At 40.6% G+C, this 24,554-nt stretch overlaps 1 protein-coding gene across 1 annotated transcript in view; it reads right to left on the bottom strand.

The window, feature by feature from the left end:
* The window catches only part of XKR4 (XK related 4), a 227,874-nt gene that overhangs the window by 80,627 nt on the left and 122,693 nt on the right, over window positions 1-24,554 (bottom strand). Inside the window, exon 2 of the mRNA XM_071419524.1 lies at window positions 9,639-9,838. Coding sequence (XP_071275625.1) covers window positions 9,639-9,838 — 200 coding nt within the window. The remainder of the gene's footprint in view (window positions 1-9,638; window positions 9,839-24,554) is intronic.

Raw genomic sequence — 24,554 nt, 5'->3', positions numbered from 1 at the left:
ACTCCAACAGGTCCATGTCCATCCTGTGCTGTGGACCCCAGAGCTGGATGCAGCACTCCAGGTGGGATCTCACCAGACCAGAGCAGAGCAGAGGGGCAGAATTCCCTCTCTTGCCCTGCTGGCCATGCTGCTTTTGACCAGCATGGGATATGGTTGGTTTTCTGGGCCGTGAGTGCACATTGCCAGATCATGTCCAGCCTCACACCCACCAGAACCCCCAAGTCCTTATCAGGGTTGCTCTGGATCTGTTCATCCCCCAGCCCATGTTGATACTGGGGGTATCAACACCCCAGTATCACCCCACCTGACCCAGGTGCAGCACCAGCACCTGGTCTTATTAAACCTCATGACTTCACGAGCTTGTCCAGGTCCTTCTGGATGGAATCCCATCCTTTAGGCGTGTCAGCTGCACCACTCAGCTCGGTGTCACCTGCAGATTTGCTGAGGGTGCACTCAATTCCTTTGTCTATGTCCTAAATGAAGATATTAAATAACACTGGTCCCAATATGGACCCCTGAGGAACACCACTTGCCACCAATGTCCATCAGGATTCTGAGCCACTGACCACTTCCCTCTCAATGTGACCATCTAACCACTGTCTTGTTCACCTAGCTCTCTACTCATCAACTCCATCATTTTTCAATTTAGAGAGATGGATGCTGTGGGGAATCATGTCAAAAGCTTTGCAGAAGTCCAGGTATATAACATCTGTAAGCCTTCCCTTGTCCACTTATAGCCACAGTGTTAAGGACTATGGTGATTGAGCTGGGTTTGTGTAGCCTGAGGGAGAGGACTCTGAACCAAGAGGAGAGATCTAATTGCCATTTTCTCCTGCCTAAAAGGAGAATTATACAAACCCCTCAAACTTAGAGGCACAAAATGAGTCAAAATTGCAGCAAGGGAAAATCTGATTTGCTGTAAGAAAAGAGATTTTTTCCAGGGTGTTGAGCACTGGTACAGTTCACCCGAGAGGCTGTGGGCTCAGCAACCACAGAAGGGCACAAAACTCAAACAGACATGGCCCTGAGGAATCTGATCGATTTTTGAACATGGCTGTGCTTCCAGAAGGGTTTGGACCAGATGATTGATTGAGGACCCTCACACCTATCTTATTCTTTCATTCTGTGACAAGACACTCAATTGGTCTGAGCTGGAAATACCACCCAGCGGTGAGATTACCAGCTTGGTACTTGAGCAAACAGCATCAAAAAGCCTTGAGAAACCAATCTTTAAATTATATTCCTATGCAAATGTAAGTTTATAAAAGCACTTATAATTATTTTTTTTCAGACTGGCATAATTCTTCTAAGGTATGACAAAATACGTACCTAAAGTTGTGTTCGGATATCCAAATATATGTCATGATTTTTTCAAAATTTAGTGAAGGAGGCCCCTACCTATGATCTTTGGTAACCAGCTGATTTATTGATACCTTCCAACAGGTATTTGAAGCTTAGCCAGAGACACCTCTATCTGCAAATGTAGCTAGGATAGCTAATGTGAGAAGAATGAGGACAAAAAGAGTACCAGTAAAATGTGTACTAAAACTTCTTAACACTGTTTTTAATTCCTTTTTTTTAATTTAAATTACATATAAGGATGTTATGCTGGTATGTTATGAAGCCTTATTGCTATTCACTCAGAATGACCCAAATAGTTTATTCATTTTCCTATGATGTAATGAGTGGAAAAAAAATGTTTAATGAGTGGCCAAGCTTCCCAAAATGATATTTTTTGCATCATAATGCACACTTACATTTATATGTCTACATAGTTCTGTGTGATCCTTTGGTCTTTTTAATGACCACTTAACAAGTAATAAACAAGGATAAAGATATCAGCATAAACTCAGTAAAAAACAGAGTCACCAGAACATCTTATTATGAAAAAATGTTCCATGCAGTTCCCCTCATTACTAATGCTGCAAGTGGAATTAGGGTTATTTTACTGCATTTAAACAGAAAAAATAAAAATATTCACTAGTCATCTCTGATTGACTTTCAGGGGTTGAAGTCCAGTAAAATGGGTTTGTTAAGAAGACAATACCTGTGTACATTGCTTCTTGCTTTTACAAGTTGTATTGATGAATCATACTTTTAGATAGATGAATGGACATGGACAGGATATCAGAAAACACAGGAAATAAACACAGGACATGAAGCATTATAGGGTTACACAAAGACTTGTAGGGTTACAGGGACACCCATGGCCTTGTAATCACTCCCTGGACATGGGTGCTGAAAGAAAGCTGGTATTCAGAAAAGATGGAAATAATGGCAAAAGCAGTGTGTGTGAATGGAATGACAGCAGGGTGTTTCAGAAAGGGTTCCCTGATAAAACAGATTCTGTTTGCATACAAAATCACTTTGGGGAAAGATTGTGGGTAGTTGTAGAGTCTGCTGTAGAATTCCAGAGTTAAATTTGGATATGGATTGAGCTGTTCAAACCATTATTACAGGGAGAAATTCTTCACAGAATTGTCTCGTTATGGTAGCTTCTGATTTGTCAGATATAGGCTGGAGAACAAGTGCTGCTGAAGGCAGCCCAGATATTCCAGGGTGTGACAACTGACAGTTTTTCTGAGAGAAAGCAGAGGATTCTTTCTAAACTTAGTTATGGAAAGCATGGAGGTTGTTACAGGACATCTAATTGTAGCAAAATAGCATTGAATCCCATAAATGTTGGTTTAATTTATATACAATGGAGGGATAAACAAAAATAGATCTGTTAGTAAGTCTAACAGAATTTTAGAGAAATGAGTGAAGGCAGCAGAAGTTAATTGTTCTGTTCCCCTCTTCTCTGTGGGGGAGGCTTGGATTTTCTTTGAGGCAAAGCACAGAAGTATTTCTGGAGCTTTTGAACACTAAACCCAAAAACTTTCAGAAAAAAAAAGCCTCAAAACCTACCTCAGAAATCATTCTTTGATTGAAATTAAAAAAAGAATGATGAGCAATAAAGGTTCTGCTATATAGGACAATTTTCCATAAGGGCTCTTGAAATAAGAGCTCAAAGACAGAGCCAGCTGATAGAAAATAAGAACAGAAAGGAAATTTGTATTACTGTAGATGGAAGCAACACTGGAAGTTCCTTGTTTTCACCCAATGCAACCAAAACCTCTCTGTCTCAGGATTCAAAATAAGCCAATGTATGAAATCCTGCTGTTGGTGAGCATCATCTTAACTATCCCCACTCAGAAGTGGTGCCATGTGACTGAAAAGGAAGCATTTCACAAGAACCTGGCTGAAGCAGGGCTACAATGCAGGCTTCAATACAACACAAAGCTTTAGAGCAGCTTTTAAAGCAATAACTAACTGAAAACAAAGGTAAATCTAGAACCATAGGATGGCTTGGGTTGGAAGGGACCTTAGAGGTCATGTAGTTCCAAATCTCTGCCATGGGCAAGGACTACTTTCAGGAACATCAGATTCCTCACAGCCCTGTCCAGCCTGGCCTTGAAACATGAAAGTGCATGAGAAAAAATGGATAAACTAAAAATAAAGTAGATCATAAGAGAGCTAGAGTCTAGAATAGCTCAATAGCTTTCTTTTATAAACCCTTTCTCAACAAGTAAAGTGTGGCAGATCGGTGACTACGATGCTAATGGGAAAGTGCTGGTGACGCTCGAGAGGTTAGGAAATAGCAGAGGAGAAATAAGGCAGGTAAAGGAACTAATTAAAGAAAGATACTGCAGATTATGTTGAAATGCTCATAAGGAACCCTTGAGATGGAGTAGAGTTACTCTTACTTTTTCAATACTGATTACACTTGGAATTAATCTTGTCTGAACACTTCTCTTAATGACCTTTATTTGAAACATAATGTACTAGTAAGTGTTTGGGAGATATTGTCAATGTAGGAAAGGAGAGTGATATGTGCAAAAATCAGGGGCACCTTGCAGGCTGGAAAAAGTAGAAAAGAGACAAAATGTCATTACAGGTATTTAATTGCTAATATATTTTTATAATGTAATTGAAGTCTCATCAGAGTGATATGACACTGGAAGACACTGTGTGTTTTCAAGGACCATGAAATAACTAGCATTAACTAGTCCAATACCTGAGTGAACAGGGAATTACAATCCTAGATCACACCTAGTGAGATATTGCCATGAGAAATATGGGAGCTCTGGATAAATGTCATGTAGAGTCTTCAGTGCAGCCTTGGTCATCTGTATACACCAAAGATGAATTCAGACTGGGACTGAGGAAGAAAAAGTCTATGAAGAAAATTCAGAACCTCTCATGAGATGAAAGAATGCACAGCAGGAGGAATGATTCCACTTTTCCATCAAAGTATTTCTTATTCCCCAATCCCATTTGTCACTCACAACAATCCCACTGGGCAGGGGAAAGCAGTGCAATTCCTTGTCTGGAAGGATGACTGGTGGCTGGTAGGTAATGAAAAATATTGGCTGAAGTCTGACTGCTTTTCCCTGTAGTGGAAGCTCTCTATTTAAAAAAAAATATCTGTTTAAAATCATAATTATTTTAATTTATTTTTATTTGCATTGACTTCTTTGTTTTTACAACATTTAAGAAAACATAATTATCTTTGAGATGTTGGCTGTTCTTTTATACTGATTGAAATACTGCAATGGATCAGAAGTTCTTAAAAGCAGGACTGAAGGACAGAAATGGGCTATATAATTGTAGAAACCCCATTTCCTTAGGGAACAAGTGTAAAAACAGGAATGGCACTAGAACAAATGTGTGCAGACTGCTGATAAAATTAAAAAGTCAGGACAGGAATCAGCAGGTCTGTCAATCAGAGAAGCTTTCAATGGTGTATTAGATACTAAGGGTATAACTAGTTTTAAGATTGTAATCAGGTTATGAAATAGATTATTTGACATGATTGCCTTCAGGAAGTCCTCTCCTGGACTATCAGAAACAAGGGTATGTTAATATGATGCCTCTATCCTAATGAGCACAAGATAACATTTTTAAAATTTGCAAAAGGATCTGCGGATCAGTTTAAAAGTCATTTCCAGAAAACACATTTACTCCATAGTATATCATACTTGTTGATCCTTGTCACTGGAAATCTGTTTTGCCAAGTATCAAGCAGAATCTGTAAGTATAGGTTGCTCTGGTTTAGTTTCTCTGTGGAAAGTTTGGGTGCTGGACTGCTGTGGTGCAGAACCTTGGCAACACAGAGAAAAGTAATGGCAACTTGCCCAGAACTCAAATGCTGCACCTGATTTCCATACAAATATATATTGAATTGTATAAATATTGCATCAGAATTGTGAATTTTATTTAGTTATCTATTTATAGGGCACTGCAAATGTAGGCAACATTTTACAGAGCAATCCAAAATTGCTGTGTGGTAACAAAAAAGAAAAGCTGTGCAAAAGCATAACGTTGTTCACAAAAAAATTGTAGACTTAAATGATTTTCAGTTTACTGTGCTGATATGAAAAGTCTGAATTCCTGATGCACAGCATTGAGCTTTGCCAGAGGATTTTTATAAACAACTAGTGAACAACATAATTTGCTTCTGCCAGATAAAGTTAGAACCTATCAGCCATGTCATAAACTGCTATCAAGTCTGAGATTCTTCTTCAGCTCAGGCAGGAGCAGCAATTTGTTTGGAGTAGAAGCACTGGAGAATGGTGCTTGGTGGCACTGTAAACATTGTATACTGGCAGTGGTGTCAGCATATAAAGTGTAGGGTTTCCAACAGAGTTGGTAGAAAGTGGGAAAATGTTTGGCCAGGGAGATTTCCTGGAAATGCATTTTCAGCAGAATCCAGTAGCTCTGTGGTGTGTGGTGACTTCCATGAAACTTGATGAATTTATAAACTGGTCTGAACTTTTCGTTTTGCTTCTGGCACTACTGTCAGTCCCCATTAAGAAATGCAGCTTTATATGACATAAACTTTGATTAGATTTTGATTAAGCTTTGATAGAGACTTTGATTAATAGCACTGTATGGAGAAACCAGAACAAACCTCCCAGGGGCTGATGAAGAAAAAATTGTCAATGCAGTAAACAGGAATGAGAAGCTAATCTATAATTTAAGCAATGTGTTAATTAATACAGTATAAATAATGAAATCTGTGGTAAATCCAGGGAGTAATCTTGTCTATCTGCTCATCTAGGTGTGGTTAGAACAACATATCTTGAATAGGAAAGTAGTATCTGTATGATAACTGTATGATGGGAGTCTTTCCAATCAGATGGTCAGCAGGATTTTTTTCTTGCTAGAGTTTACTCATTTTAAGATGAGAAACCTTTTTAAAACGGCATAGTGGGAAAACCGAAATAAGTAAAAGAAGAGTGCCAAGGGATGGTTGCTAGTCTGTGGGCAGGACTCCAAGATGAGGTGCCACATAAAGGGACAGCCCTGACCTTCCTTCCTCACCGTGATGCCATGTCCTCCCTTGCCTCCCCAGGGCTGGCATTACCCATTGTTGATGTCCCCCTGTCCCAAGAAGCTTGGCTGTGCTCAGAGCAAAGGCAGGAGGGACAGACTCCTGTGAGGAAAAGAGGAAGGAATTACCTATTTCACGGCACATCAGTCAGTCTTCTAGAGAGTAGATATTTCTTCAAACTCAAAGGAATCACCAGAGTGGAAAAGGTGGATGTGATAGGGGTATTAGCACAGCTCCAGTTTAGCCCACTGTCAAACTGAAGTTGTTTCGCTTCTTGAGAACTTTGCATCTAGAAATCATCAGCTTCCCCCACAAGCAGTTTCACTCCTTCCACTCAGGTGAGACCTGGCTGCTGGTTGTAGGCAGAATAAGAATGAACATTGCCTCTTAATGTGCCAGTTTTGATGACATCTTAAGGAAGAATCAGGGTTTTAGATGATAATTTGGCTATTGTGCTACTATTACTGGGATATCCCTGGATGAGGGTGCAGAAGAGAGATGCCGCTCCATAAGGTCTGTCAATGGCCTCCCACACAAGCCTTGCTGTGCTGCAGGGTCATGATACAGGGGACACAATCCTTGCTAGAAGCTTACACTGCAGTTTTAAAATTCATGCTTGGGGAGTCCAGGCAAGTGCTAAAGGATCCCTGTGGTGTATCCTCAGGGCTTTTGAAGTGGTCTGTACTGCAGTGCATGGGAGATTGAGGGGGAAGGTTTTGCAGATATTGCACAATATTGTTCATGATCCCCATAAAGATCCATGGGCAGGTCTGCACATATGTCTTCCCTTGATTGGCAGGACTTAGTTACTGCAATAAGAAATAGTCTGAAACAAGCCAACACCCATTACAAAACTTGGAATCTTCAGTAATGCTGGTAACATTCTCCTGTTGGGAATAATGCTATTTTGTTGCAATTGGAATTGAAAATATAGAATTTCATAAATAAAAATACTTAGAAGTTTTTCTTGCTGTAATTAATGGATTAATATTAGAAGTACCCTGCTTACAGTCCATTCATTTCCCGTGCCAAATTTGTGGTTTGTGAAAGTCATAAACTCTTAAGAAAACAGATCAGCAATGTCACTTAACAATTCTATTAATAACTTTTTCTTGTGGGACAGAGAACTAAAATAACAATAAAACCAATAAAAACCCAGTAGCATTCCCTAAACAAAGAAAATCAATCAAACACCCTGTTTATTGATCCATGTTGGAAATCTCTCTAACAGGCTCAGTGAGTGGACAGCTAGCTGAAGAAAATACCTTATGGCTGGGACTTTTAAAACACCCATTTGTAGCATGATACCACTGAGAAAAATTATGCTCTTCTTATGCAGCCTTGCAGCTAATCCACCATCCTATGGTGCAATGCATTAGCCTTACCATTTCTTCAAGAAAAGAGAGAAAACAGAGAAAGGATTTTCACAGCTGGCAAGATGCTAAAACATGTTAGCTTTTATCATGAGAGTATAATGGTACTACTGTTTAAGAAAATCCAGCATCTTGTTTAATTTTCTTTTTTTTTAAGTTTTTTTAAATTGATCCTTTTCTCTGTGGAAGCTGGAAAAATATGGGGGAAAAGAGCATAACTAAATACCATCAATCTTCTCAACTGAAATCCATAATTATAGTTTTTATTACTTTCTGGTTTCTGATATATAGGTTTCACAGAGCTGATTGCAGGGTGTAGGAACCATTTTTGCCTTTTAAATTGAGGCATTTCAGGTCTTCTCTAATTAACCACTTTCAGAGTGTATCACAGGCTTAGTGTCTACTCGCCAGGCTCATTTCTCAGAGAGAGATCTGTTATTGCACTAAAATGAGAACAAGAGGCATTCTGTATTAATAGTTTATGAAGATAGCTAAATTACAGCTGACCATACAGTATTCTGCCTATGTTGTTCTCCTAAGTCTTTCTCTGGACTCACTTTTTCTGGGGAGACAAATCTTGAAGGAATAATACCTTCTCTGCAATGATAACAGTTTGAGAAATTGCAGTAGGAAGTGCATAGGGAAACTTACTTGTACAGAGAACCAACTAATTAAAATAGAAACTTTGGTTTTCTTTTCCCATTAAGGTGGCAGAGTTTTAGATCTAATGAAACAAAAAACACAGGAAGAAGCACAGCTCTTAAATGCATGACAGTTCAGAGCTCTGTAAAAGTAAAGCCTCTGATTTATCCACAGGAAACTGCCCAGGATCAAGATCTTCACACAGTTACCCACTTTGTACCCAATCCTTTTTTTAGCCAATCAGACTCACTGCATGTTACTCATAATAAGCTAACCAGACCCAACATTTTCTTGGAGCAAGGAGCTGTCACATTTTCTTCTTGCACAGTGGTAAGCACATGAGCTGTTCCTTAAAAGCAAATGACAAAATTCTGCATTTCCTTCCTGCCTCTGTCCCTCTCATTCTCCCCTCCTCCCTTCACTCCTCACTGCCTCATGGCATTTTTGTCACCTTCTGGATTCCAAGTTCACATTCACTTCGTTCCCTTGCTAAAAAATTCTGTCCAGGTACAGCCATAAGGCAAAACAATGGCACAATACAAAAGGACAGCTGTCAGGTAGCCAAAAGCAGCATGAAAAAAGCAATATTGAGTGAGATATTCCAATATCTGTATCACCGACTGACAAAGCCATATAGTAGGACATATGCATGCATTTACCATTTTAGAGAAGTAACCACACTTGCTGAAAGCATCAACCTTAGAAGGGAACCCAGAGTGTGAGGGAATGAGTACTGCTGGAGAGATGATTTGTATTATTTCAGGTAAGCACGGCCGAGAGCTGATGGGCATAAACATTGGCATTATCTTCACAGAATTGCTGTTATCTCCTGTGCTGTCTCCTGCTTTGCATAATGCCATATGAACCTCATTACTGCAGTTTGCAGGGTTTTGAACATTCACAGAAAAAAGCATAGGGAGAAGAGTAATAGTTTGATTGATGCAATTTTCACATTGGCCCAGTGGATAATCAGAAGAAGCTCTTCTATTACAAGGACATGCAGAAAGCAAAACATTTTAAATCCTACCCACAACCCAGGGCCATTAAGAAAGGCTAAAAAACCTCTAATAACATAGTCTTTCTTGACAGAGTTATTGTTAACAGCTAAATAGCAGCTAGCAGGCAAGATCTGCTCTTATGCCAGGACTACAAGGCACACAGCAGTCTGAACGAAGGATAAATATGTATGCGTGGAAATTACATCTTCCAAAAATTATAAAAAATAAATAGATTAAATGAACCCCTACCTTGGAGAGCCTGGAGTGTACGAGTCTGTACAACAATACAGAGTTGCAGGACCAGCTGTGGTGCACTTTCCAGAAAGGTGGCTAGCAAATGCAGCATACTCACATCTGCATACTCATACACCATTTTCCAATAAAACCGCCATCTGTCATTCTCTCCACTCTGTCGACTCCGGATACCCAAGTACATCGTGTGAAAATACCTGGAATGAAAGAGAGTGGTTATAGAAGCACAGAAGGATATTTTACATGTTCTACTTCTGCTTGCAAACAATGTTTTGTTCAATGTACTTCAAAATAATGAACGCTTATTTAAAAAGATCATTGTATTTCAATTTATAATAGTTGATGTGATAAGAGTAAACTAAACTGAAGACAAGACTAGCCTTTATAAGGCCATTAAAAAAAGCTTAGCATTGACTTATTTGTTAAATAGTATTTCTTTCAAGGACCCAGTTTTCTAATTTGGAATATACAGATGATATCTTGATTATATGGCCTTCCTGAGAGGTTTTGCAAATAATGAGAGGAACAAAACGGTCTCTTTAATGAAAACATGCAAAGAACTAATTTTTTTTTTTCTGCATAGCTGTATTAGGACTTGGAGAACCACCTGCACTGCAACTCTGAGGTGGTCTTAGCCTGTAGCTCTGCTATGGCTGAGCTTATTGTCCTGCTTTTCCCCCCATCTGACACACTGAGTATTTCAGATACTGCCAAATGTATCGTGGTTTTTTTCTCATAGTTTGATTATTTTAGTCAGAGAGAAGATGTAGCTGTGAGTTCCTATTTTAGAAGGCGTGGAGATGTGGCTGTGGGTTCCCTTGGAGATCAGAAATGACTCACTATGGTAGCTCCCATGCAGCAGCAGCAGTAAGCAGCAGCAGGAGCCAGGAACCCAACAGGCTGCTGCTGCTCCCTGTAGTAACCAGCAGATAAAGGGAGCAAGAGGCAAAGCCCCTCAGCTCTTGTGCCCTGTGCAATCAGCAGGAAAAACACCTGGAAACCTGCTCATTAGCTAGATTTTGGTGGGTGCAGGAGCAATGAGTGTTTTTAGGAAGCAAGGGAGGTCTTCTGAAGGCTAGTACCCAGATGCTGTGATGCCTGTGGTGACCCTTGCAGAGCGTGCAGCAGCCTCCCATGACACACCTGAGTCACAGCATAGTGATCACTCTGGGTGGCCTTTGATCTGCTATGTTATTCTGATCTGATCTCAGATATTCTGTGTCAGAAAAGCTCCCACATTGTTCCTGAAATTTTAGTTCCAAACTAATTAAGGCTGGCTGAAAAAAATCCCCAGTCTCACTTAATGAAAAATTTTGAAGATTAAGGTGTTGGCTTGCATCAGGGTGCCTTGTGTCCTGCAGTAGTAGCCTGGGGGGCTACTAACTGATGTGGATCTTTGTTTCTCCTTTTCTTGAGGTATCTTTCGTATCCTGTTCCTGACATCATTTTCTTATGATATTTTTAATATGTTTTCACAGCATTTTTTTAAAGTGAGATCCTATTTTATAATTAAAAAAAGTTTAGTAAATTTTAACCACTTTCAATATGAATTGCTTTAATTAGTTAATATAAAGTATTTCAGTATTTCTTCTTTCCACAAGTTCTTGTCTTAAAACCCTTTTTCTAACTGGTGGAGCATGGTGAATAGTGAAATCTCCTTTTACAAAGGTTGCATGCAACCTCTAATCTCTGCTCAGCTGTAACTCTGGAGGTGTCTTATGCTGATGAGAAGACTTTTGGCTTCTGACTGGCAAAGAGCCCAAGACTTGGTTGCCCCCTTGAAGAATGACCCAATGCACCCTTGGACCCAATGCACACTCCATGCGGAGCAGCAGTTTTTATTCAGGAATATTCACGAGTCAAAACCAGGGACTAGCACAGAGAAACAGCTGAGAGGACAGATCTGAGCCTGCAGCATTTCTCTTGACAATGCACATCACAGCAATATAAAAGGAAAACACATTAAACTCACATTTAAATTAAAATCACACCAGGTGGCTTTGAATTTTATCAAAGTCCCGTGTGGGAGTGAAGCAGCAATGAGCTGCTCAGAGATTGAGACCACAGAGGTACAGTAAACAAGATACCAACTGTAACTTTCATGCAAAACACTGAGAAGGTCTAGAGGGGTCAGAGTATGATGGGATAACTGGGCCTCTCTGGTGTCTTTGGGGTTAGGTAAAGTGGAATGGCCTGCTGCCCAGATCTGAAAGCCACTGAGCTGGAAAGGCATCTTTTGCTGCACAGTTCTGTTAATGGGGTCCATTGGACCCACTGGTTCTCAGTCACGATCCATTTAATTGTTCCTGGACCTCTCATTAAAGTCCTGCAGCACAACAGGGACAGGAAAGGCTTTTATTTCCTTCTGCAGTTTATTGTTTGGGTGGGGTTGGTTTGTCCTGCCTAACATGTCCTCCCAACGGGCACACCTTGGAATATTGCACATAGTGGGACCAGACAGCATCTTCAACACCATTCTTTTAAGATATCACTAACCTTTGCTATAAATTCCTAAAGGAGCTGTGGCTGCTGAAAGTTGTGCCAGGAGGCTCTAGCTCTGCCAGTGGAGCCATCTGCAACTTCAGTTCTACAACATTTGTACAAAAAATACTTTTCCTATTACAAAAATGACATACTGTGGCAGGTGAGGACCCCTAGGGTTCTTTACCTGCTCTGCAGAGTGGTTGTGCATGGCAAATATGTTGTGATTAATGAACCCGTATGGAAATATTTCCTCTCCCATTGCACTTTATTGTGAAACGCTGGCAGTGAGTTATTGGGGACTGGGGAATCATTGCTCTTGGTCTACTTAGCTCTTTGCAATTTAAACACAAGACGTACAGGAGGAAGATACTTTCTGGTTTTACACACTGGGGACCAAATTTCAGCCTAGGGTGATTTTTTTTTCTGTCCTTTCAATTTTGGCCAAATTAATTGCAGGCTGAAATTAACATTTACACACATAATTACTGTCACTGATTTATAGGCATAATCAGGTGATTAGACAGCTAAACATTCTGATTTGCATCCACAATTAATTGCACCAGCAATTGATGTTAGGTGTGCAAATTAGCAGTTATTAAAATAAAAAGAAGGTCTAATAAAATGATTCATATATCAAAGACTCTTTTTTCTGATTGTGAAATATAGAAGAAAAAAAATGGGAGAAAGTGCTTTGTTGTAGTGGCTTCCAAATATAGCTTAACACTGCAGCAATGACACATTCCATTTTATATATATATGCATTATGTAATTCCACTTCAGACACCCTCACTGGAGGCCTATTGTCAGCAAATGTCATACAGACACAGTCAGAGGTAGTTCCTGATTTGAAGGGTTTTTCTATTTTTGTATTCTGGTATTGTTTGGGTAGAAATTCACATTTTTATGTGAGTCCAGGTAGTGACTCTTATATACAGTTATTCCAGAAAGATATAGGAAAAAGCAGTATAGAGTTCTGCATTGCAAAATATCTTAGGTAAATTGATGTCAATGAACCTGAAAGAACAGATGTGAATGTCATTTTTTAGGTTGTGATTGCATTCAGTCAACTACAGTCTTCTGCTGGTGTTTTACAAATATACAGAACCTGCCTATCCATGTTCCTAAAAAGCATTTAATTGATATGTAAAGAGATGATAAACAGTGAAAAATTAAGAGTTACAGCACCTGACAAAAAAAGGAAAAGAAGCAGAAATGGGGAGTGTGGTAATGATACTGCCATCTAGCAAAGTAACCACTTTGTCTAATAAATCAAGTTTATCTTAAAGTCTCTTATTTCACTAGAAGAGTAAAACCAAATAAAAATGCACCACTTCACCCACACCACAAAAAGACCCTACAATTTAACAGCTCTCTTGTTTTTGTAGAAGACCTTAGACATAACTGATTTTCTTAGAGATTTTGCAGTTAGAGGATTATGAAACCTCTCATGTGAAGTCAGACTGAGAGAGTTGAGGTTGTTCAGCCTGGGGAAGAGAAGGCTCCAAGGAGATCTTATTGTGGCCTTCAAGTACCTGAAGGAGGCTGAAGGTTATGGCTTCATACTGAAAGAGGGTAGGTTTAAGTTAGTTATAAGGAAGAAATTATTCATTGTAAGGGTGGCAAGACATGAAGAGGTTGCCCAGAGAAGTTATCAATGCTCCATCCCTTAAGGTATTCAAGGCCAGACTGGATGGGGCTTTTAGCAACTTGGTCTAGTGGAAGGGAACCTGGTCCAGTTCCAATTCCCTGGCCCATGGCAGGGAATTGGAACTGGATGATCTTCAAGGTCCCTTCCAACCCAAACCATTCTTTCAGTCTGTGATTCTATGAAATGTACTATAAAAAAGCAATATCAAAACATTTTTATTTTAAAATTACTCTTTTACTCTCTTTTTTTTTTTTTTTTATGAAGACAGATCACTGCTTGGGATCTCAGTCTCAATGATTATTTTAAAAAGTTTATATTCAGAATTAATACAATGGAGTGAGAAGCACTATATCACTGATAATCAGATGGCAACATATATATCTTTATTTGAGTCTTAACATCTTAACCTTTGAAGGGAGTAGAGAATTTTTCAGCATTTAACTGTCTTAATTTATTTCAGTGCATCACACAGCACAGTATACAGACCTTGATAAAGTATAACCCTTAAGGATGTGAATCTGAGACAAGGCCAAGTGACATTCTTTTTCCATTATATCAGTGATCGAAAGCGGTAAAGTAAAAGAGACAAACAGAAAACCAGGCTACTCATTATGTCCACAATAGGGTCTAAGATGCAAGACAAATAGAAATAAAAAATTGTCTACATTTGTATTTGGGAAAAAATGTATTTTGGTTATAGGGAAACAGACATACATTCTGATAGGACAGTGGCTCTCCAGTATTTCCAAAATCCAGAGCCCTCATTTTGCTCCAGATTCACATACCAATCTTGAGGATGGTCAGCATAGACTGAGATACGTACATTTGAAATAATTCTGGTAACAATTCACTTATGATTAAAGCATGCCTGCTTGTGTATTTAATTGAGATGAGGTACTGTAATTATACGATAATACCAAATATTTATAGGAGTGCTTTCCATGTTTAAAGTGCTGTACGACCACTGCTTGATTAACTAGGATGAATGAAAATAATCTTACAGAGTTTGTTCCTCAGGAGTTGGCAGCTGACCAACCTAATACCTTTCTGCAGGAGCCAGGTACAACTTTCAGTCAGCACACTAAAATCCAGCTGATATTTCAGAAGCCCATGATTGGATGTGCCTTTTTCTTGTATGAAGAAAATTCTGACTCCTCTCTCCCTTATTCTTAAAAACTTCTCCCCAGGTCTTGCTCCAGTACAAGGCAGACAAGGAGGCTCCCAGAATAGCTACCAAACAGGAGACAAATCCTCAGAGTCAGTTATTTGGGAAGAGTGTTTAGGTGCCACTGGCACCTGTGCTAAGGATTTCCAACCTGCCTACAATTCATCTCCTCTTTTATAAAAGACCTTTGGTGAATATCCTGGTATCATTGAAACTACTTTTGGCAGTGATTTAACAGAGCTTGAGTTTTCCCCAATTTACTTCATAGTATCTGGGTGTTATTTATGTCCATTCCTTCTAAGGAATTATTTCAGAAACTGCTCCATTGTGCTTCACAGACACCATTCTTTTTCATACAGATAGCTGAGGCTTATTATAAGTGAAAAAGAGAAACCAAACCCTTATTACTGGTGGATCTGTTGTTCCCAAGCATGTAGGACTTGACTGCTCTTGCTGCACTTACTTTGGCTCAGTCAATGTCTTCCAGTCTTCTGAGCTCCTCTGGGATTCTTACCCCAAATTTTGTTATTTGATTTTACCTCCATTCTTCCAGTCCCATAACTTTTGAAAATCTTTAGCTATAAATTTAGACTTTTGAGATTTGGAAAAGTTATGTTCATCTGCTGCTCATTTAGACAGCGTGCACAACAAGTATGTGCATATGCAAGTGCAGAGCCATATGTGAGTCCAGTCTGACTATGGCTCTGAGCGCTTGCTACAGATTTTCACCATAATGAAATTATCCATCTGATGATAATATATACAGCTCTAGAAAAAAAAATCTTCAGTTTAGAAGTGTCAAAGACTACATTGTTACCATGTGCTTTATCTAAGAAGTCCTTCAGATGATACACATGAATAAGAGACCATTTGCATTCTTTGGAAAAATGAAATTATTCTGATTTCATGCCTCATGTAGTCCATTTTATTGCAATTGCCTAAGTCTGTAGAGGATGCCTGCTTATGTTGCCTGCTTATGTTGCATAATCCAGTAAAGAACTTGTGAGAAGACCAAAAGTCATTAATGGCTATTTGGAGCAGTCCTAGACATTTATTCTGGTGCCTAATTTGCCCCTGCATCAAACACTATATTAAACAATTTAGCCATACCATAAACAGTTGTTATTTCTATGTTTGAGGTGTAAAGGATAAAAATCACTACTGCAGAGCTACAAATCAGTAGAATAAACAGCAATTCAGATAAGTGGTATTTTCTTCTGTTGCTTAGTTACCCAAGAAAACTTAACTGTGTTTGTATCTCAACAGTATTTGCTCTGTTAAATAACAACAGATTGTTCTATTTTACTTCTTATGTGCCTTTTTCTTAGGTGTGCCTGAATACTTAAATAAAAAAGTTTCTTTAGAAGGAATACTTACTGCATTAGCAGTACATGCTAATGCTTATTCTTTTTGTTCTGAAGAAACAAACAAATCCCTTCAGTTTTGATTCCTTATTCTAGGAAGGAAAAAAACAGCCAACTTTTAATTTTCCAATCAAATTATTTTTGATGCGACCATTAAGGTTTAATGTGCAAAAGGAAACTGAAATGCATTCTGGAGCACAGCGGTGACAAAAACTTGTCCAACTAAGCATGGTTCTGGCAATTTACCAACAGTCAAAAGTCTGGACTTAATTTACTTTGAATTATGAGTGCAGCATCCTTATCTGTGTCACTGAGATGAGATCCATGTGAGGACAGATCTCACTGGGGAATATTTCATCATAAGAGACATTAAAAGACTGATTTCCAGAATATGCGTACCCTACAAAGATAAAAACCAAAATCCATCTCCTTGTATTTAATTTTACTTTGCAGTATTTAAGATATCAGAAAAATCACTGCTTTATTTCCTATAACATAAAGCAAGACACTTTATGAGCATAAACAAAATGATTACATCTGTTTCATTACAACCTATAAAGCATTCCCCAGCATCCTCTATGACTGGGTGATCCTTCTCAAATGGCCATGGGTCATATTACAGCAGCATTTTATGGTCATCTAAATTTTTATGGCCATCTGAATTTAGCTACTTTATGAATTCCCCAACTGCAGCCAGTCCTACCCAGCACTTTCCTTCCTTTCCTGACACGTGCAAACTGCAGACCTCCAGTTTGTGAACCAGTGGTGGGGGGAGATGGCTGGACTAAGGTGGACTAGGTCCAGGTTAAATGAGGAGAAGGCAGGTCTAAAGAAATCTGATGCAGCCTGCTCCCCTACTAACTCACCCCTGGGGTTCAGCTGCTCAGCCCCACAGCTCAGCCCACTGTGGATTCAACCATGTGTTAGGTGACAAATCTCCAGGAAACAACTCCCCAGGAAACAACTCTCCTTGTACTGGAATGAGGTGCAGCCTGGATGCTTGCACTGAGCAGCATGGATGCTGGGCTGTCCTCTGCCAGGACCCCTCTAGCTTTACAGTAATTTAATGTCCCTTCCTTTTCTCTGTACCCTGCAGACTCAGGTGAGGCAGGCAGCAAACCCTCTTCCTCTGCACACAGTGAGGTGATATTCCCACAGCATGCCTGGCACATGCTGCCAGATCAGATGGAAGTTCCCCTGCATGTTTGCTGTTTAGTTTAATTGTTTCCATGTTTCTCCTGTCAAACCTGGGATATTCCCAGGATGCACTTGCCTCCCAGGGCTCCTGATCAACCTGGAGGCTCTGTTGTATCCCAATCCCTGGTGAAGTCCTGTGCTGCCCCAGCCATGCCTGTGGTGCTCATCCCTAGGTCAGCTTTCCCCTTGGACAGTGCTGGGGACAGACAGAACTTGGTGACCATGGACCCATCAGACAGGCAGCTGATGGTGCCACTGCCAGTGATAAGGATGGCATAGCCTTGTCAGGCAGTATGACACATCCACTGGCCACAGCTCCTCTAGGTGCTGCCCAGATACTTCTCAGGAATAAACATCGGTGCATTTTTTTGCACTATCAACTCTGGGCTAGAATTGAAAAAGAGAATGCAAAAGTGAAATGATAAAAAAATTCACAGTGTGCTGCAGATGTGTGTAGCTTTTTTTTTTCACAGTTTCTTCGCCAGGCATTGCCACTGGTGCTGCATAACAGCTGCCTTTCCTGTTTCAATCACGGGACAAGGACATTTAGACATGTTCAGCAGCACAACTAAGAAGTTTTACTGCACTGTCATTTCCTGCATGGCATTGCACACCTGTGTGCTCTTTAACTACAGGCACTGCTTCATCAGAAGCTGATGAAATTGCTTTGGACCTCAGAGGTTCTCAGAGGCTCCCTTGGTTTCCACTTGTGGGAAACACTGGAGTTTCTTATATATTATCAAGGCTGTAGCCCTGGGAGTGATGTCAGTGTGAGATCAGACCCCTAAGGGCAAGCAGCTTCCTGAGAGATTAGATTAGACCTGCCCTGCTCTGTGCCCTCTGAGAAGCTGAGGGTTTTCCTGCTTTGTCAAAAGGTTCCTTATGGGCTTCCTGAAGCAATAGTCCACTGAAGCTCTTAGGAAAACATGGCTCTGCTGGTAAATGCCAGGGCACTCTAAAGAGATCAGTTAAAATCCTGATTCACAGCCTGCTCTGCAACTATCTCCATTTGGTTTCGTTCCTGCAGCCCTACATGGTTTTGAGGGTGACCAAGTGGAAGGCTATACCTGTACTATGAAGATGAGCTGTGATTCCCAACCAATAGTGGTTTAAAATGATTTTCTTTCTTCCCTTCTCCTCCCTTCCTCCCCATGTCATATTTTCATTTGCTTCTAAGCCTGTCTGCCTCTTAGTCATCCTAAAGCACCCCAAGAAGTGAATCCTGGTTTGCCTCTGTCTCAGTCAGGAGATATCAAGAAGAAACAGGGATCAGAAAAGCACAGAATCCCCCAGGGAGCTCCAGGCATTCCCTGGAAAGGCAATTAGTCATGGCCAAGGATCTGTACCATGCAGCTGTCACAGGAATATAATCATTATCATAGGCATCCTCACTTCACCAGCCCCTGGGGCTGCAGCAGGAATTGAATTGTTTCCCTGTTCCCTCCAAGCTCTGACAGACTTATGATGACAGCCCTTGGAAATGGTCCTGAGACCTGCCATGTGAGGCAGTCAAGGAAGATGCACCTGTGTCCCAACCACCTCTTTGATTGCACTTGAAGAAGGGACTGCTTGTGGAGGTAAGAGTGGGCACAAGCAGAGAACAGTGTTTCTGGCTTCTCAGCTTGGGGTACCAGGTGTACATCCCAGATCTCTGGAGAGGCAGCCAGGCAGCCTCCCACCAACACAAAAGGAAAAGGTATTAAGAACCCTTTGCCTATCTTACCACTGTTTTCACAGGAGCACACTCTGCAAACCTGTGTTCTGTGGCTGCAGCCTTTGCAGTCTGGAGACAGGCTCTTCCCCTGGGTGCCAGTGTTTATCATTCACACTGCACACAGGGAGATGCTCAGGCCCCTCTGGGACAGCTGAGTTTCTCCCAGCATCCATCTCTCAGCCCAGGTCCACAGGGACATGGGCTATTTATTGATCTGAACAGGTCACAAGGGAGGCTTCAACACAGAGGTGCAGCAGCAGAGCAGCTGGTGAGGCAAATACCCTTGAGCACTCCTGTGCCAGTCACAACTGCACTGTAAGGGAACCCTTCAGTGCTCCAGTTCTCAGCCTCATGGTCAAGCTCACCACCTGGAAGAGGGAATACCTTTGCATGGGTATTCACAAGAACCCACACTGTTTGTTGCTTTCCCTGATGCCTTTGATAAATTAAGTAGACTGATCTGCCTGCTGATTATGCAGCCTTCCAGTGACAACTTTCACAGAACAAGAGCAGACAATTGTGATTTCTTTGATCTAGGAAAGGGAAAAAAATTGCATTTTTAAAGCCAAGGAGATGCCTGCAGTATCTTTTGCAAAAGTCAGGAGAAGCAACAGTAGTACAAACACTAGAGAATCACAATGGCTCGGGTGGATGCTATATTTTATCCCCACAGACAAAATGTAATGTGTTTCCCTCCATATAAACATCTTTCTTTCATGACCACTGGTGTGTGCCAGGATGAATCTGGGTTGTGTCACTCTAGGGGCCTAGCATGTAATTTCACACTGTGAAACAGCAGGAGCTAGCTACTTCCACTAACCAGTAAAACTGAACTATTGCCAACCTTCCCCTTCCTTCCTCCAAAAAACCTTCCAAATTGCTTATAAGAGCTTTTATAGGACCTGCTTGCTCTTTCTGGCTCAGAGAAAACACACATCTGAGAATTCTGTTTGGAAATATCTTGCTGTAAATAACTTTTTATTCATCCTATTTATATAGCAGTCTCTGCTTCAGCTTTTTCTTTTGAAGTATTCAGAAGAAGCCATTAGCTAATCCTGCAGTAAAAAACTCCTAATAAATTGAATGGTCATTGTTTGGATGGAGAAATCTATAAACACTCAGAAAATAATGTGGGATTAGTCACTCATTAAGATATAGACAGGCAGTGCCCGTGTGATCTTTATGTGATATTCAAATGGCTGGCAGTGTTATTTAACAGGAATTCAGCCTAACTTCCTCTTGGTGCTTATCAGTTGTCTGGACTAATGGAGAGTGGTCTTTAAATGTTGCCTGCCTGAAGAATTTTATATAAGAATCAATTCAAAAACAAATTTGCCAGCAAATAGCATTAGTAGGGCTGAAAAGCATCTCACAAAGGAATGGTCTTGAATACCAAGCTGAACACCTCAACATGCACTATATCTGTGTACTTTGCAAATCTAGTATTCAGAAATCTTAGGAATAAAATTTCTGGCCTGGGTTTTGCCTAGTAAAAAGCTCTAGGGCAAAGGACAGCATTTTCATGCCAGCCTTTCATCAATTCCTATAGGTCAAATCCAAAGGGTGTCTGTGAGAAAAAGCACTCAGGAATCTAGAGGGAATTTTGCCAGTTTACAGACCTAGTTTTCCCCTTATCAATATATTATAGAAAAAGAATAAGGGATATCAGAGGTGACATGTTGGCAGCATACAAGCCAATGGAGAAAATAACATGAGCTGGCAAGACAGCAATTACATTTAGGACTTGAAAGCAAACCATGGTCATTAGAGATCTACAGTTTTCAGTCTAACTAGAGTTCTGTATTCCAATATTAGTTCCATCTTAAAAAATAGCACAAAGTCCAAGAAGCACAGAAGGATAGTAAAGTGCCTTCAAGAAAAATGCTTCAAGGAATGGCTTGTATCAAAGGGCATGAATTTATATGTGCTGAGACTGAGTCTGAATTTAACAGCCATTTTGTTTAAAAACTTATTCAGAAAAGAAGGCAGAGATAACACAGGCATGAAACAAGAATTTAGAAAGATTTTTTTTTGCTATGGCAGGAATAGAAGAAAGGTTCAGCTAAGGTTTGGTCTGTGAACATTTTTTAATACTATTTTTAGCTGGATGTAAGATCAGTTTCACAGCACAAAACACAACCATATTTGCATATATATGCATATGCATAATCTGTAACTTCCCTGCAGTTTAGGCATCTTATTCCAGCAGAGAAGGATATAACATCTGATAGAGGACTTGTGAAACTTGGAAGACCATACTATTGAAATGCTACAAATACAACTAATGAAACCTAAAATCTGTATGCTGTAAGTCCCAAATGGACATAAATGCACATATAAACAAGAGTAGCACTTTCAGTATCATATCTGAATTCACTATCACAATGAAAATTGCTGAAATTAAGAGCCTGATGTAGAATGGGAGTGCTTTCAAGGTGGTCAAACTGGACAGGGACTTGCCAGGAACAACAGGGCCATCTGCTTCTCACCTGGGTGAGCAGGGATATGCCAGAGCTGGAAGGCTCTTTTGGGACTTGTGGAGAGAACACTTGTGCTCCACAAAGCATCTGGCACTATCCCTTTGCACCCAGACAGAAAACACCCCCCAGTTCTAATTCTCCAAAACTCAATGAAGGGTAAAAGAGCTATGAAGGATATTCAAACCTTACTTTGCCCATGGTAAATCCATTGAAACTGGCAAACTTAGTGTGATCTGCTTCACCCTTCCATTGCAATCTTAATCACAGAATAGCTGAGGTTGGAAGGGGTCTCTGGAGGTAGTCTGATCAAGGAGAGCCATCACCTAGAGCAGGTTGCTAACAGCATGTCCAAAGAGATCTTTGGACATCTCCAAAGATGGAGACTACACCACATTCCAGACCAGAGAAACCTGTCCAAGTGCTCTGTCACCCTCACAAAGTGTTTCCTCAGGGGGGAAACTCCTGAGCTTCATTTTGTTCCCATTGACTCTAATCCAGTCACTGGGCACCACTGAAAAGACCCTGACTCTGCCCTCTTTGCATTCTCCTTCCAGGTATGTGAGATGGTCCCTGAGCCATCTCTTTGTGCTAAGCAGTCCTGCCTTTCCTCAGAAGAAGGATGCTCCTGTTCCTGAGGTATGTTTGTGGCCCTGCATCAGACTCTGTCCAGTACTCTACATCTGTCTTGTACTGGGGAGACCAGAACAGGACACAGCATTCCAGGCATGGCCTCAGCAGAGCCAAGTAGAGGAGCAGGGTCACCTCCCTCCACCAGCAGGCAGCCCTTTGTCTGATAGTGCATGGGACACCATTGGCCTTCTTTGCTGACACTCAACTTGGGGCCCACCAGGACCCACAGGCTCTTTTCTGACCAGCTGCCTTCCAGCACAGCATATACTCCAGCAGAGTACATTCCCCAGTATTTACTGGTGCATGGGGTTGTTCCTCCCCTGGTGCAGGACTTTGCATTCTCCTTTTTTGCATCTCATGAGGTTCCATTTCTCCAACCTGTAGAGGATCCTCTGGTGCTCTCTCTCAGCTCTCTCTCATTCCTCCCAGGTTTGTGACATTAGCAAACTTGCTGAGGACACACTGTGCCCCATCACCCAGATCATGTAATACTTCTCAAGATGCTACACAGGACCGGAGCTGGCACTGACCCCTCAGGTTCACTGCTAGTTGCTGGGCTCCAAATAGATTTCACACTGCTGTCAGAGCCCTTTGAGATCAGCTGTTTGGTTAGTTTTCAATCCACCTCACCAGCTTCACCTACTACAGGCCACACTTCACCAGCTTCTCTACAAGGATCATAAGAAGACAGTGTCAAAAGCCCTGCTCAAGTCTATTTAGAAAATATTCACTGTTCTCCCCTCATGTTCTAGGCCAGTCATTTCACCGTGGAAGGTTTATATAAAAACTAAGGTGAGGTTGGTATGGCAGGACTTCTGGTCAGATTTGTAAGGGCAGCATTGGTGAAAATGAAAGCTTACAAGTAAATGAAAAATTTTAAAAGTATGTTTAGGAAGCAGATAGATCTTTTAACTATCCATGCCCACCACTGCAAATCCCTCAGACATATGACAGATGCCAGTGATAAAATTCCTTCTTTAGACTGACACCTCATTTCCAAAATGCCACATGCTACAAGTCTGATTCTCAGCCTAGACTTTATGACTTTTTCAAGGAAAATATGAGACATGTCTTCCCAGATCTTTGTATAATGAATAAAAATTCTCTCAGAATCCCAAATGCAACTGAAGTAATACATAACAGTAATAATAATACTATTAATAATAATATTAATTATAAGTCTGTTTAGTATTATCTGCTTAAATTGGAAACCATTCATATTAATACAGACAGCAAGCTGCATGAACTTCCTTTAACCTCTGGAAACCATTAAGAAATCCAGGGGTTTTGGCTAATTACAATTGCAATTCATGGGACCTGCTTGCCTTCTGAGCTAGCTAGGTAAAATATCACCATCTCCCTGACATTTCCTTTCTCTGTGTATCCCAGTCATCCAGTGCAGAACTGGCTTTTCCACATTTGTGATCACTCTGAATTTAAGGAGTATTTGAGGTGAAGGTGGAGAGGGATGCAAATGTGCCTGATAAAGGAGGCATTAAAAACTACGAACTGCTCTTCTCAGCTTTTCAAAAGCACAATTAAGAACTTGCTTTATCTGCTGGTAAAGATGAGACCAGAAGCTAAAAGAGCTTGGGAAAGCAGGAAAAAGTAATTTTTGCAATTACGTTCTTTTTTTATTTTCCTATGCAGATTATTTTAAAGAGAAGCTTTCCCTTTTTAGACCTACCAGTTTCCTTTCTAGCAGCAATCTGCCTGATTGCTGCTGGCTCCCAGGCCACACATATGTCCTTGGTTTCCAGAGGAAATTCAAAAAGAGGAAATGTAACTCATAAAACTGCTTCTACACACAGAAATGTGCATGTATAGAGAATGTAAAGAAAATATACAACGATGCAGTGAACAGCTCCTTCTGGGTCATCTGAAGAAAACAAGGGACCTGTGAGGAATTAAGAGGGTGAAAGACCATGATGGTGGCTTCATCACACTCACAGCCATGGCTGGTCCCTGTGGGTCCCGTGGCACTTGCACCATATTCTTGGGATTTTAAGCCTTCCCTGCTCTGCAGCAAAATAAATTTCTAAGGCCTAGTAAGCATTACTAAAGCTAGCTGTACCAAAGGCCTGTGTATTAGTGTTCAAAGATGCGTATCATTTCCTACAGCTAGAGGCAGCAATTTAGCTTTGGCAGATGTTATTTTCTTTGTTCAGGCTCAAAGGTCACTATAATTCTGTCAACTTTATTTTCTGTATTTAAAATGTCACCCCCAACAG

The sequence above is a fragment of the Agelaius tricolor genome, unplaced genomic scaffold, assembly GCF_023055355.1.
Source record: "Agelaius tricolor isolate 1412-34295 unplaced genomic scaffold, bAgeTri1.0.p SCAF_2, whole genome shotgun sequence".
In the NCBI taxonomy this organism is placed as follows: Eukaryota; Metazoa; Chordata; class Aves; order Passeriformes; family Icteridae; genus Agelaius; species Agelaius tricolor.
This window is presented reverse-complemented; position numbering and strand designations above follow the sequence as displayed.